Below are 15457 nucleotides of genomic sequence, written 5' to 3'. Positions count from 1 at the left end.
ACAAGATTAATTGTTAACAGTACATGACACTCGCTTATGTAGTTAAAAAAACAACAAAAGTAGTAACTTAAATACAAGTTATTAAAAGTTACGGTCTCTAGTGGTTATGAGTTTGCATGTTTTAGAAAGCCGGTAGGGCAACCAAGAGAGGAGACACGTGTCAACGACATGTTGGTTATCATCATTTTTACCTAGTTTTCTCAAAACCTTGTAATTTATTTGGGTGTCCATTAGCTCCTAACCAAACGATGACAATGACGGTTTTTTGTTTAATGTCGAATTGATTAATTCAACAAGTTTTCAAAACACTGCTCAAATACTTATAAAACATACATCAAATTATCCAGTAACCACTAAACAAGTTCAGAAGCCCCATGTATTATAAAAAAGTGGGTAAACCGGGACATGATGATCGTCTTTGAAACTGGTTTTCGAGTTTGTTAGATTGTGTTTCAACTATACTAAAGTGAATCTTCAGACATGTCACATTGTACCAGCATGTACATTTACCTAAACACTCTAAATCGATATACATATAGTTGTTAGGACTATACATCAAATTGAAAAACTCGTTATAAAATCCGTGTTCAAGTTAGAGAATAGTTTCTTCATGTCAAGCAATATTCGAATGTGTCAAAATCTAGGAACGAATCAAATGTTTTGGAAATAGTACGTGGATGGTGGATATATATGTCTCAAATCATGGGCTATTGAGGGTTCATTTGGGCTACCCAGCCCGTTTTAAGAGAAAGCAACCGTAACATGTTCTCATGTTTGGGTTTATTTAGGCCCATTTTCTTGTAGTGAATTTTAAGTTTGGAGTTTGTACTTCGAAGTTCGAAGGATCTATGTATGGGCCATGAAGTGTTCAACTTCATAATCTTCATTAGCTAACTTTTCATGTTTTCATCAGTTTTTAAACATAAACAAGTATATAGTAAAAGTTAATTAATAAAAAAATAAATTATAATAAAATATTATTAAAATAAATAGTAAAATGAATAGTGTTTTTTTGAGGGGAAAAAAATCTCCTTTTTTAATATATATAATAATGAAATTTACTTCGTCTTTACTTTTTTTTAATTACACCATTAAATTGAATAGTCAGTTTCCGTTAAGTTCGGTTCATTGTCTAATTCATTTTTCTTTTCTTTTGCTCCAATTGAAAATTGTTCGCTTATGTGTTCCAAGCTCAATCATGAACTATTGAATCTAAAACATGCCCGTTTCAAGTTTGGCTATGGCGTTGCAACTTCCAAGCTATGTTATAAATTTATAATAACAGTTCCAACAAAAAAATAAATACTCAAAACTAGAAATTGAGGCATAAAAGATGAACATAAAAGTATAAAGTATAAAAATTTGTAAAATACATGCATGTTCGATTCAATTTCGGTTAAAGTCTATAAACAAGGACACATTAGCTATAACCGTAACCATCATTAACGGTTTGGTCTTCGGGTTATGTTTTGGTTTTTGCTCACCATAGATCAAGTTAAAAATAAATAAAATCCATATTATTATTATTATTATTATTATTATTATTAAGTAAGTTATGATGAGATAGACGACAATCTGTGGGCATGAGCATGACACGACGACACAAACCTATTATCCCATGAAACACAAAACAATACTAACAGTTATGTGGTATTTTGTATGCTCTATCTCAATCTTCATATCCTTTAAAACATAACACTGCACTTCTTCCGTCACCGGAATATGCAACTCTCCGCCGCCACGTCAGCAGCAGCAGCATCGCCTCGTATCGCTTTTATCTCTCACCTACTCGCCACCGATGCTTCACCATTGAAATGGAACAACTCTTATAATAATAATAATAATATGTTCATTTGTCGAAGCTCATTAACTCCTCCAAACCCACCTCCTAATAATAATAATAATAAGGTTTCTGATGCGGTCTCAGCAAAGACGACGACGACGACTCAACAGCTCATTGATCTCATTGACTCCGATCAAGATGTCGTCAGACAAGCTCGGGTAGTTCATTCTCTTTTTACTTATTCACAATGTTTTTCTAAATATTAATTGGTAGTGTAAAATTGCAACTCAAAATGATTTACTATTTACAGTTAACAAGTAATTCCTATAGTTAGGACTTAATTAATTTGCTGCCATTAGGTGTGAACTTAGCCTGGACTCGTGAACATCCCTAATGTGAACTTTAAACGAACACAAACACTTAGTCAGATAAATATTTTGTTCGTTTGAAAAATGAGCATGCCCGGTTAATTTGTTTATGTTCGTTTGTTTAAAATTCACAAACATAAATGAACAAAGATATATGTACATATATGAACAAACATAAACGAACACAAATTTTATGTTAACGTTCATTCATTTATTACATAAACGAACTTCCCGCCAAATAATTCATGAACAGTTCATTCATTGAACGTTTGGCTCGTTTACAGGCCAAAGGGTACTTAATAGAACACATATGAATCAATTACGAGTTAGTTATTAAGTGAAAACTATCTCTAAATAATTACCAAATACACATGTTTGACAAAGTTTTATACAGAATAGGCACTGAGATATATACACAAAAATAGGCATAACCAATACAACAGTTACACATTTCTCTCTTGGGCATCTAGGCACCTCTGGAGCCGTGGCAGACAACAAAAGGTGCCGTCGTTACCTATATATCGACATTTAGGCACCAACGTAGTCCAGTTGCGACACGTGTCCTAATATCATTTTGACAACTTAGTTTTGCTTGATATAATGTGTAGACTCATTTGGTGCCTAGTGGTACCCAAGGGGGTTATGCGTCATTGTTCTATTGGCTATGTCCAATTTGGATAGATATTTGTCAAATATGTCTATTTTGGTAATTTTCTATTTCGTAATTGTTCATTTCAAGTCAAATTAAAAACTATCATTAAGTAGAAACACTCGCTAGTGACATATGATCTTGTGGCGGTACTACGACTGTCAAGAGGTAGCAGACGGTATGGTTATCCTGGGGGAATGCCCAAGCCAAACTCTGAAGCCAGCGTGGGCCCCGGTTAAGTCAACACAGTCTGGCCAGCTCGGGGCAACGGGGCTCTCCAATTTGAAGAGTGCGGTGGCCTAAACACAAAAAATAAAATAAAAAAAATAGTCGCCGTTCTAAAAAAAAGTAACTTTACATGAATAAGAAAACTTGAAGCAACTTTGGTGCATACTTGAAAATTTTGGTTATTATTATTATTATATGAAGTGTTATTTTTCTCTAGTAAGTTGGTATCTAAAACTTAGTTTGTGCAAAGAAGTAGAGATCTGCTGATTGGAAGGCAGCAAGGGCTCATTTAGAGAATGGGATTGTATATCAAGGCAGAGTTGAAGGATCCAATGGTGGCGGTTTACTCATTCGGTTCTATTCTCTTGTGGGCTTTCTTCCATTTCCACAGTTGGGCCCATCACATTCTTGTAAAGGTAAATATTCATTATCACTAGTTATATAACTCTAGTCATGTTACAACCACAATACATAGGGCTGCACACAAACCGAACTGAACATGATTACATGACCTTGCGCATGTTCCGCCGTTAAGTTTTTATCAGACAAATAGACAGAATTTCTTGTTGGTGTTTCTTCATTAAGAAAATGAACTTGTTTGTGAACGGTTCATGAACATAAACTATGTTTTTTTTATTTAGTTAACCGAGAATGGTCAGTGTCAACGGTTCGGTCCTGCTACCAAGTTTGTGTTTTTTTTTTAATTTTTTTAACAATTTTGTTATTTTATTGGACAAACAGACAGAATTCTTGTTTGTGTGTTTTTTTATTTTTTATTTTTTTAACAATTTTATTATTTTATCTGACAAACAGACAGAATTTCTTGTTTTGTTTTTTTTAAATTTTTTTTAACAATTTTATTATTTTATCGGACAAACAGACAGAATTTCTTTTTTGTGTTTTTTTTTTATATTTTTTTTAACAATTTTATTATTTTATCGGACAAACAGACAGAATTTCTTGTTTGTGTTTTTTTTTAAATTTTTTGTAACAATTTTATTATTTTATCGGACAAACAGACAAAATTTATTGTTTGTGTTTGTTCATTAAGAAAATGAACTTGTTTGTGAACGGTTAACGAATAGAAACAATATTTTATTTGATTTGGTTAACTGATAATGGCTAGTGTCAACGTTTCGGTCCTGCTACCAAGTTTGTGTCTTTTTAAAAAAATAATTTTTTTAACAATTTTATATGTTAATATACTTATAAATGGATTACATAATAGTCGTGTATATATTTGTGTTTATAGTTGATAAGTATGCTTAAATGTATATGATAAGATTTAAAAAGTCATTAAAAAGTATTAATAACCTTTAATGAACAAACATTAAGATATCATACATAAACGAACTTGATGGTAAATCATGCAGAGCCAGACAAAAGCATTCAAGAGATAGCGAAAGCGCTAATTGGTTCTCTCATTTCCGTTAAGGTGCCAAAATGAAAATTTTGTTTTAACTTAAGATTATTATACATAAAGAAAAATAATAACTGATGTTAAATATGAATGGTTAGGTGATTCACGCAGAAGAGGAGAAACGTAAATTAATATTCTCTGAAAAAGAAGCGGTTTGGTCAAAGTATTCGAACACGGTCAAAATAGGAAATATTTACGAAGCAAAAGTTGGGTCAGTTGAAGACTATGGCGCCTTTGCTCATTTGCGGTTCCCAGATGGTAAAAGTTTTGGGGTCAAAGTGTATACGTCACATGGTCAAAGTCAAAGTCAAAGTCAAAGTTTGTAGTTTATATTGATGCATCAGGAACTCGTTGCAGGTTTGTATCATCTTACTGGACTGGTACATGTGTCCGAGGTGTCGTGGGACTTGGTTCAAGACGTGAGAGATATATTAAACGAGGGGGATGACGTAAAGGTCAAAGTCATCGGTGTCGACAGGTGACAGTTTTTTTTATTATTATTATTTTTATTTTTATTATTATTATTATTATTTTTATTATTATTATTTTTATTATTATTATTATTATTACTATTATTATTATAATACATGACAACTCTAAATATGATTTTTTTCGTGTCACGTCACAAACGCGACCCGTAAATTAATAATATGCAGGAATAAGTCAAGAATTACATTGTCAATAAAGCAACTAGAGGAAGATCCACTACTTGAAACTTTAGAGAAAGTCATTCCACAGGTATAGTTTTTTTTTCCTTCATATTTTAAGTTTTTAACACTATGCGTGTTTCAACTAATGATCATAACATATCGTATGCAGGATGGTTCAGCTGGTTCTGGTTTAGACAACACCGATGATTATGTTATTGTGCCACTTCCGGGACTTGAAACAATAGTGGAGGAGCTACAACGAGAAGATGGGTATATAATAAGATTATGTGTTTTAAACTTGGAACATTATATGGTTTTTGACTAATCGGTTTGGTTTACTAAACCAGCATAATTGACATAAAGATAACCCGTCAAGGATTTGAGAAACGAGTGGTGTCACAAGATTTACAACTTTGGTTGTCGAATGTAAGTTGACCTTTTGACTTTTGAACGCGTGTCTGTACGTTTCTTGATCTTGCACTGTTTACAGGCACCACCTAATGAAAATCAGTTCACTCTACTAGCTCGGGCGGGAAGACAGGTATGCGAGCTTATGTACTATGGCTACAATGTTAGGTATCAGTTAGGTTTGTTACGCTACTAACAATAAATCCAAATAATAAAGCTGTAAACGTCAAAACAATATCGGCACTTGTATAGCTTACTTGCACTAAAAAAATTAAACACCAAAATAATAACGGCACTCATATAGCTTATGATACAAAAATATGTATTAAATGCTCAGAATGGTATTAGCACTCGTATAATTATAGCTTATGATACATTTTTTTAACATAATTTAAAAAAACTATACATTATCAGCAGTAAACACAAGAAATAAATTAGTAAATGTCCAAATTTAAAAAAAAAACAATTTTACCTGATGACGCGACATTCCAAGGGGCTGCCATGCAGGGCTGTCTCCGAGAATCATGAATTTTTTTTGGGCCAAACGCAAAAAAAAAAAGAATTTGGGCCTTAAATTAGTTGAGTAATATACATATTTTTTTTCATAAAAATATATATAATTAAAAAAAATCGGGCATATTGGGGTGTCGGGCCAGGGTCGGTCAACCACCCAGCCCTGCCTCACTGCTGCCACGTGGCCCGACGGTATCTTTGCGCTGGCGCCAACACCTCATTTTAATATAATATAACATAATATAATATTTGGACTTGAACTAGATCAGATAAAAGTAGACATATATGCAGTGTTATAAATAACATGTGGCTAAAAATATTATTCAGGTACAAGAAATACAACTGGTAACTTCACTCGATCAAGACGGGATAAAAAGTACGTTACAGAGGGTGCTCGAGCGTGTTCCGTGAGTTGATATTAACTCACTTGATATACATGAATTATTATTACACTTGCCTACTTGTTGTACAGAAATCACATTAAACCTGTAACTATTGTTTTACTTTTACTGATGTATATGTATGTATGTATGTATGTATATGGCTGCATTCATACAGTCATCATCTTTATTCTAAAACAAAAGACTTAATTACAATGGTGAGGTTTAAGCTTTATCCCTGGAAACTGGTTCAAGATTAGGGAGACCGGAAGGCTTGCATTCGATCTCTCGTAGCACGGTCTTGAGCCCGATCCCAGCAGCATTCGCCTTTGGGTGGATTCCGTGGGGTGGTCCTTCCATGTTCGCTCGTTTCTCCCTTTCCTTATCGAAGGAGACGCCATATCGAGTCTCCATATCTGTAAACAATCCGCATAGTCATCAATGAGCATGAATGTAAGATCCGCTTTAATTATAAAAATGTCACCATGATCATGTATAGTGTATTCACCGGTGAAAAATAACGTTTACTTGTATTCACCGATGAATATCATGCAGAGATGACGACGCAGAAGAGGTTAAACTGTTCATGAATAATACAGATGTGACATGTTGGCCATCTTTTAAGATAAAATAGACATTGACTTTTAGCTCACTGCAAAAAAAGTGACAAATAAGCTAAGCTGGCTAAGAAGACAAGGTTTTAGCCGGTACAATTACTTCCTTAGCTGACTTAACTTATTTGACTTTTTCTAATTGACCATTCTTGAAAAAGTTTTTTATATCGGGTTGAAGTCAATGTCTGTTTTGACCTAAAAGGTGGTCAACATGTCCATTTTGACGATTTTTCGTTACTCTTTCTCATTTAAAGCTTGTCAAGCCGAGTTTATGTCTGAATTCGATTTAAAAATCAAACGAACAAATTTGGTTGTCAGTGATACTCATTTGTTTAATAGTATTAGTTTGATTACGAATGAAACAATACCTTTAGCGAGGTTAGGATATAGTTGGCCGTCTCGTGTTAGAGCCATCATAATATGCGGTAACCCAAGCGGCAATTCATCGCCTTTATCCACTTGCCAAAAATGAATCGCCTTCCCATAAGTTTGGACCAACTTATCAAGATCTTGACGTTCAACTGGACCAGGAACACCAGGCATGAAAAGCACACCGCTCTTCACCTCATACTCGTGGCTATGCCAAAGGGGTTTTTCCGAACTTGTCGAGTCATGTCATCGGCATACAAGTGAAACCTTACCAATGTTAATTAACAAAATCACTAATTAACAAAATTATCAATACGCATTCAATTTATTTAAGTCTTCATATTTTATTACATTTACAAATTCAACAAATTCACATTAAAACATTTTTCATATTATGTTTTGTATTAGATATATATGCAATTTTATTTTTTCATAATTTTTTTATAAGTGGACCGGTTTACTATCTAGTCGGGGCCGACCTGCAGGTGGTGCGAGGCTAGGCGACCGTCTAGAGCCTGATTTATATTTAAAATATACATATATATTAAAAAAATATATATATAAACAATCGTATTATCAATAAACTTACTAGTAGAGGTGCTCAAACCGGTTTAAAACTCAAAATAAGAAGGGTTGAAACTGGTTTGGTTTGGTCAACAAAAGTCAAAACCGATTTATAATCGGTAATGTTGGTTTGGGTTGAAACCGGTTTATTGACCAAGTTACGATTTGTTTTGGTTCAGGTTTTGACTGGTTTTGGCCGGTTTCAGTTTAATTAACCTGTTTGGAACAGTTTTGATGAAGAAAATTACAAGTTGGTTCTAAACCTGTAGTTTCAATCAATTCCAAACCGGTTTCTACATAATTGGTTTTAAACTGGTTTGATTTTCAGGTCAATTCGATTAACCGGTTTTTGCCCATCTCTACTTACCATAAATAAAGGAGCGTAAGACGTAAGTCCACAAATTGGGTTATTTTGGGCCCACTAAACTTAAACATCTACACAATTAAATTATCATCAGCCAATAAAACTTAAAACAATTAAATATCATAACACAATTGGATTATTTTGGGTTCACCTTACTTTATCATTTTATTATTATCACAATTATCGTCAATTTTTAGTATTTTTTTTATTTAAATGTATAAATGCCTTTTTTTTAGTTCTTGCTAGGGTAACCCGAAATCTCGGACACATGCATGTTTCCAGTATGTTCTGAAAACATTGATTCAGACTTACACGCAAAAATGTTGATGGATTTTTTTGGTAGGACCGAAAGCTTGGATGGTGGCGGAGGCGGTATCGACCATGGAGGCGGTGACTTTGGTTTTTTCTCCGGGAACGTCAGGAAGGACCGATGCGTGAAACGGGTTCCATTTTGAATAAGATTCAATGGAGCTATGGCGATGTTTGATTTATGAAGTTTTGAAGGTGGTGGAACAAGGTGGAATACAATGTTGTATAAGGTTCGTGTCTTGTGCTTCCTAAAATGGTATAAAAGTACAAATGTTTTCCTGTTTTGATTGCTTCCTTAATGGAGAAATGTACTATGAATGTGACATGTGGAAACTGGCTATATTTATGCTCCAAATATTGTTTTTTTGGTCTTTCATATTAGCATTTTATAAAATTATCTATTACGTTATCAGGTTATTTATCCAATCCTCCTACTTGATTAATGAACAAGTAAAATGATCAATTGGTTCTATTAAATCATTGTGTATGATCATTAAGCGGACTTTAACAATCTCTTAGTAGGAAGTTTTTGAAGAAAATGAGATATTACATAGGGAGTTAATTATACATACAAATGATACATATCGTTTACAATAAAGTGACAGGTAAACGGTCGGTGTCTCAATACATATCATTTGTACGTATCATTTGGTATGTATGTTTACAAAGACAAGGGTATATATACTAATCGGTCGGTGTCTTGATGGTTGAGTGTTATGAGCCTTACGTCCAAAGCTTGATGCAAAACTACTATCGAGCCGATGTCTCACCTGAAGTAGCCTTTCTATTCATATGAAGGTAAATGTAAGGCTATCTACATCTTACATTTCTTAGATCTTACTATAACTTTGATACTTGTGAGATTTATTAAGTACGATGATGATAATATATTTTAAACACTTAGTATCTAAAAGATGCATTAAGTCACACGGCGTGTGAAGGGTCAAGGGAGGGTCACAATCGGAGTCTATGACATGGCAAGAGGATTTTACACGTCGACGGTGAGGGTGGACCCCTTCTTTAACTTTTGTTGACCAATCAAACTAAGAAAATAATTATATATCAGTATGTAATATGTTGTTACATTTTAATTCGTTACTAATATTTCTATATATATTTCGTTATCCTAATGTTAAATAATAACTACATTGTAAGTTTCAAATTTTATATTTATTTAGATTCATTTTTGGGGATAGGAATGAGACCGAAACAGAGCTTCTAGAGTTTGCGGTGGCACACGGCCTAGGTATTTTAAATTCTTATTTTAAGAAAAAAGATTCTCATTTGATCACTTTTAGCAGTGGAGGACGCGACACGCAAATTGACTACCTTTTGATGAGACAAGGAGATCGACGTTGGTGGAAAGACTGTAAAGTCATACCTGGGGAGACAGTTGTGGCTCAACATTGACTGCTGGTGACTAATATAGGCTTTAGAAATAAGCTAATTGCTCGAGAGAAGAAAGGTACACCTAGATTTCGATGGGGAAGCTTGAAGGATGAAAAGCTCCTACTGTTTAGGGATAAACTCATAAGGCAGACATGGGCTAGACTAAATGAGGACTCAACTCATATATGGGAAGTTATGGCGACAAACATTATCCAAGTAGCAAAGGAGACTCTCGGGGTAACAACAGGAAAGGCAGGTGGGCACAAGGAGTCTTGGTGGTGGAATGAGGCCGTACAAAACAAGATAAGGGACAAACAAAGATGTTTTAGGGAGCTTATGAGGTGCACGAATGAGGAGGAACGAGTGGAATTGAGGGAGCCCTACAAAACGGCCAAGAGAGAGACGAAGAAGGCAGTGGCGGAAGCAAAGAACGCGACGTATAAACGGATGTATGAAAGTTTAGAAACAAAAAGGGGGGAACATGCTATGTTTAAGATTGCCAAAGCTAGGGAGCGTAGAAGGCAAGATCTAGGACCTGTGAAGTTCATAAAGGATACAGATGGACATGTACTGGTCAAGGAGCAGGACATCAAGCTAAGATGGCAAACCTACTTGCACAATCTTTTTAACAATGAGAGAGCTTACCAACAAGAACATGACAACACAACCTCCCAACGACAACAACCGAATAACTGTTACTGCCGACGGATAACACGAGAAGAGGTTCAGACTGCACTTAGGAGGATGGGAAGGGATAAGGCGGTTGGCCCAGACAACATACCCATCGAGGTGTGGAAGTGTTTGGGAGAGGAAGGAGTCCTGTGGTTAACTAATCTCTTCAATATTATCTTCAAATCTGGTAAGATGCCAGACCAGTGGAGGAGCAGCGTCATAGTTCCTATCTATAAGAACAAAGGAGATGCCCAATGTTGTGGTAACTACCGAGGAATCAAATTACTAAGCCATACTATGAAGCTATGGTAAAGATTGATTGAGGTTAGACTTAGACGGGAAACCCAAGTTACAGTGAACCAATTTGGCTTCATACCGGGGCGTTCCACCACAGAGGCAATACACCTTATAAGAAGATTGGTGGAAAAGTATAGGAAGAAGAAACGTCACCTGCATATGGTGTTTATTGACCTTGAAAAGGCATACGACAGTGTGCCAAGACAGGTGCTTTGGGAGTGCTTGGAGGGTAGAGGAGTACCGAGGAAATATATAGAGATAATTATGGATATGTATACCAGGAGCGCAACAAGTGTGCGTGCGCCCATGGGGGATACTGAGTTCTTCCCCGTAGAGGTAGGACTTCACCAGGGATCAGCGTTGAGTCAGTTTCTTTTTGCAGTAGTTTTGGATGAGTTGTCAAAGTCGATTCAGGGCACACTCCCATGGTGCATGATGTTCGCAGAGGATATTGTGTTACTTGCGAAGACAAAACAAGATCTAAACATGAGGTTAGAGAGTGGCGAGCAAACTTAGAGACAAAAGGTTTAAGGATTAGTCGCTCAAAGACGGAGTACCTCCACTGTGATTTTGGGGAGGTAAATGACAATGATGACACACAGATCACCATTGAAGGGCAGATGGTACCGCAGGTAACAGCGTTCAAGTATCTAGGCTCTTTTGTGCAGAGCGATGGGGAATTAGACAGTGATGTAACCCATCGAGTCCAGGTAGGATGGTGTAGATGGAAAGCGGCCACAGGTATATTGTGCGACAAGAGTTTCCCAACTAAACTAAAGGGAAAATTTTATAGGGTCGCAGTTAGACCTGCAATGCTATATGGAACAGATTGCTGGGCCATCAAGAAGGCACAAGTACGGAAGATGGAGGTAGCAGAAATGAGAATGCTACGATGGATGTGTGGGCACACAAGGATAGACCGAATAAGAAATGTTGTGTTTCGGGAGAGATTAGGGGTAGCGAACATATCAGACAAGATAAGAGAGTGGAGATTGAGATGGTTTGGACATGTGAAGAGAAGACATTCGACGAATCCTGTTAGATCCGTAAAAAACATGACTATAGAGGGGAGGAGGGGTAGAGGACGACCTAAATTGACTTGGGATGAGAGGAATAGGCGTGATTTGATAGACCTAAACCTCTCCGAGGACATGGTTGGAGATAGGAATTCTTGGAGAAATAGAATTAAAGTTAAAGATTTTTAGGGACAAATGAGCACTTAAAGACTTCTATTTACCTTATTTTGCTCACACACCATATAATACTATTATTATTATTTTATTATTACTATTATTGTTATTATTATTATTATTACTATTTCATTTACTATATTTTCCTCATACTTATGTATTACAGAGCTGAGGGTCTCTCTGAAAACCACCTCTCTATCCTGTTGGATAGAGGAACGGTGTGCCTACATCCCACCCTTCCCAGACTCTACTTATAGCTTTGCTGTTGGTGGGACTTAACTGGGTATGATTGATTGATTGATTTAGATTCAATAGTTTTATATCTCAAAATTTTATATTTATTCAACATTGATTTATATCATAATTGTCATATCTTTCTTATTTCTCTATATTCAATTAGAATTCAGAAACTAAATCTTTGATGAAGTAATTTTTTCTATATAAAAGATCAGCATTTAGAAAAATTTTCTATAGGTATAAATCAAACCAAGCTGTAGGTCCCGTGACCGGATCAAACAACACAACAAACTAAGTACTAGTCGTTCTTAGATCAACCTCACAACTAGTTGGCGGAAACAACTAGTGGACCGAGATCTCGGATCTTGTGTGTGGGTAAGTGAGGCCAAAAGTGAGAGGAGGGTTAGAGAGGTTGAGAGAGTTTTGGAGTTTACTTGGATGAAATTAAAATGTGAAAGGGTTATGTGGTGTATTCCATCCACACACATTATATAGTGTGGGTATGTTATACACCATTCCGTTAATAACAAGCCCAATAGGCATCAAATACACAAGGCCTCGGGCCCAAACATACAAACGTAAACGAATAAACAACGTAAACGTACACTAGTTACAAATACGAAAGACTACTAATGAAATGGACCTTACAATCTCCCTCTAGTCTTTTGGTATTTGTCTTATTTCCTTCTCACCACTCGCATTCGGACTCGTAGTCAAATACACCATCTGGAGTTCTTCAAAAGGTTGCTTTTCAACAAGTAATCTAACAAACTTGTTGAATTTTCCAACGATGGCGTCCGTGTAGTCACGACGAACATCTTCGACTGTACATACAGGCGACTCAATTAGCTTCCTGAGGTCGCGGAGTCCAAATCCAATCAATCTGTGCTCATCAAAGAACGTGAGCTCGTGACTGCGAGTGCAATGCATGATGACATCATCGAATTTGTTGTTGACTTTGATCTTGCTTGCATGTTTCCCAATATGCTCATGCTGTAGTATTTTATTCCTCTTCTTGACCGACTTCTAGCAGGATCAGCAACAGGAGTGACAACATGCTTGTCAACGGTTGGCTCAACATTCTTCCCAGTTGGTGATGTTTCGGGTTCGGGAGAATAGTTGATTCCGTCATCATCATCTTTATTTTCTTCACCGGCTTTCTAAACTGAAGGAACGGTACCTGCAAAAGAACAAACGTTAAGTAAGAAGGCGAGCTCGGCCTCCACCGCAACTTCCGGTTCCCTCGTTTTCTCAGCCTCTTTTGACGGCTCAATATCAGCCGTCTTATTTCCGGTAGCCTCACCGCTACCAATTCCACTACCACTACCATGCATCACCACGAGTATCATCATAGCTATCATACTCATCCTCATCCTTGTCATCTCTCTTCTGACTCATCATTGTCTCCATCTAAGCAATTTTCAAGATATATTTTATCGGGTCAATACTTAACAAACAATGCAATGAAGACCTTGTTGTAAACAAAAACCATTTTGAGTAAATACTTAAAAGTTAAATTAAACTTTTAAAAATAACATAAAATAAAAATTTTAAAATAAGTTTAAAGTAAAATAAAGTTTTAAAGGTTTAAATTAAAATCAAACAGAAAATGAAACTTTTTAGACAAAAATGAAATTTATACAAAATTTAAAAGAAGGTTTAAAACAACTACAAAGATGTAAACAAAAGTAAAATAACTTAAGAAATAAGAATAAAATAAGATAATAAATAAGTTAAAAATAAAGATAAAATTTAAAAATAAAGTTAAAAATAAAAAATAAAGTTAAAATGAACATTAAAAATTTCAAAATTAAAAATTAAGACAGACACAAGATTTATACAAACCTTAAAGAAAATAAGTTTAAAACTTTAAAGAAAAAAAAATTTAAAAACAAGATTGTAAAATAAAGTTGAAATAAAATAAATTAAGGTAAAATCAAATAATTTCAAAAATAATTTAAAAAGAAGTTAAAATAAAATAAGATAAAATAAAATTAAAAGAAATACAAGTTAAACTAATTTTAACATGTAAAATAAAATAAAACATAAACTTAAAATTGAAGTAAAATTTAAAATTTAGATAAGGAGAATATTAATATTATATTAATTAATTTATAAAAGAGGCTATTAATACTTGTTTTTGGTGAGAAAGATCACGACGTGGAATCATATTGTCTATAGTGTCCTAGATCACACTTCTATTTGGACATTATAATGCCAAGAACCCAAAGTCGATTGTAGATATGTTGGTCCACTATAAACTTAACAAGTATTTTGATTTCACCGTGATACATTAAGACATAGTTAGGCACAATACTTGTGTGGTCCCCTGTTAATCCAACATGTTACATACTCTATAATACCTCGGGCATACTTTGTGTTCATCAGTATCACCCCGAATTGACTCTGACCCCCTAATGATTGATCAAAACATTTTGAGCTTCTATAGACTTTTTGCAAACTTTTCTTTCAAGCAATATGTAAAGGTTGAACCATGGACTTACTAGTCTTGTTGACTTATGCCTTCATATAAAGTGTTTAGGACTTACTTGTTTGCCCCACATTACGTGATTCTAATATACCCCTTTTTGTTTGATAAAATTATCAACATTTTTGTTGTTGATTTTTGAATACTTTTTGAGTATTTTGCAGTTTTTCTGCTTTTTCAATAATTTTTTATATTATTCAATATTTGAAGCTAAAGCAAGAAATAATTTTCATTGTGACCAATCACTAATGGGCTCGTGTATGACTGACTAAAAACATTTTTGCCTTCATCAATATGACTTATTTTGGAGTCGGTAACCTCTTCATAAGAGTGTAACCACTAGCAAAGGCAGATATTTAAGTTTATATCACTATGATACTTACTCATTTGTTAAGCCTATCTACACATCAAGCAATGATTTTGTTGGCTTTTGATCTACTCTTTTCATGTGCTAGGATCACCTAAGACAATTTTCAATCATTTTCCAAAGGTCGGATCGATTTCTCAAAATTTTCTTGTATTTTAATATAATCCGACTCCCCCTAAGCAGGAGCTCCCTCTAAAC

General features: G+C 34.9%; 1 protein-coding gene and 1 pseudogene across 1 annotated transcript; one reads left to right on the top strand and one right to left on the bottom strand.

The window, feature by feature from the left end:
• The first annotated feature begins 1722 nt into the window (after nucleotides 1–1722).
• On the top strand, nucleotides 1723–6538 carry LOC143581156 (uncharacterized). The gene is made up of 10 exons (XM_077063997.1): nucleotides 1723–2001; nucleotides 3285–3444; nucleotides 4402–4463; nucleotides 4547–4706; nucleotides 4806–4926; nucleotides 5105–5186; nucleotides 5268–5368; nucleotides 5446–5524; nucleotides 5589–5639; nucleotides 6347–6538. Exons 1-10 carry the CDS (start codon nucleotides 1723–1725, stop codon nucleotides 6428–6430), a joined length of 1179 nt encoding a protein of 392 aa, XP_076920112.1. The 3' UTR covers nucleotides 6431–6538.
• An 86-nt stretch (nucleotides 6539–6624) lies between these two features.
• Nucleotides 6625–8789, bottom strand: LOC143581150 (oil body-associated protein 1A pseudogene; annotated as a pseudogene).
• Nucleotides 8790–15457: the final 6668 nt, after the last annotated feature.

Source organism: Bidens hawaiensis, unplaced genomic scaffold (genome assembly GCF_021521415.1).
Source record: "Bidens hawaiensis isolate Kalapana, Puna unplaced genomic scaffold, B.hawaiensis_p1.1 tig00030814_1, whole genome shotgun sequence".
Lineage (NCBI taxonomy): Eukaryota > Viridiplantae > Streptophyta > Magnoliopsida > Asterales > Asteraceae > Bidens > Bidens hawaiensis.
Note: the sequence above shows the minus strand (reverse complement) of the source record. Positions and strands in the feature narration are given on the sequence as shown.

Excerpts from the sequence above, each read along its gene's own strand:
- LOC143581156 (XM_077063997.1), top strand. The coding sequence starts at position 1,723 with ATGCAACTCTCCGCCGCCACGTCAGCAGCAGCAGCATCGCCTCGTATC. Across the intron at positions 5,187-5,267 it reads TAGAGAAAGTCATTCCACAG|GATGGTTCAGCTGGTTCTGG; the intron begins GTATAGTTTTTT and ends TATCGTATGCAG. Across the intron at positions 5,369-5,445 it reads GAGCTACAACGAGAAGATGG|CATAATTGACATAAAGATAA; the intron begins GTATATAATAAG and ends TTACTAAACCAG.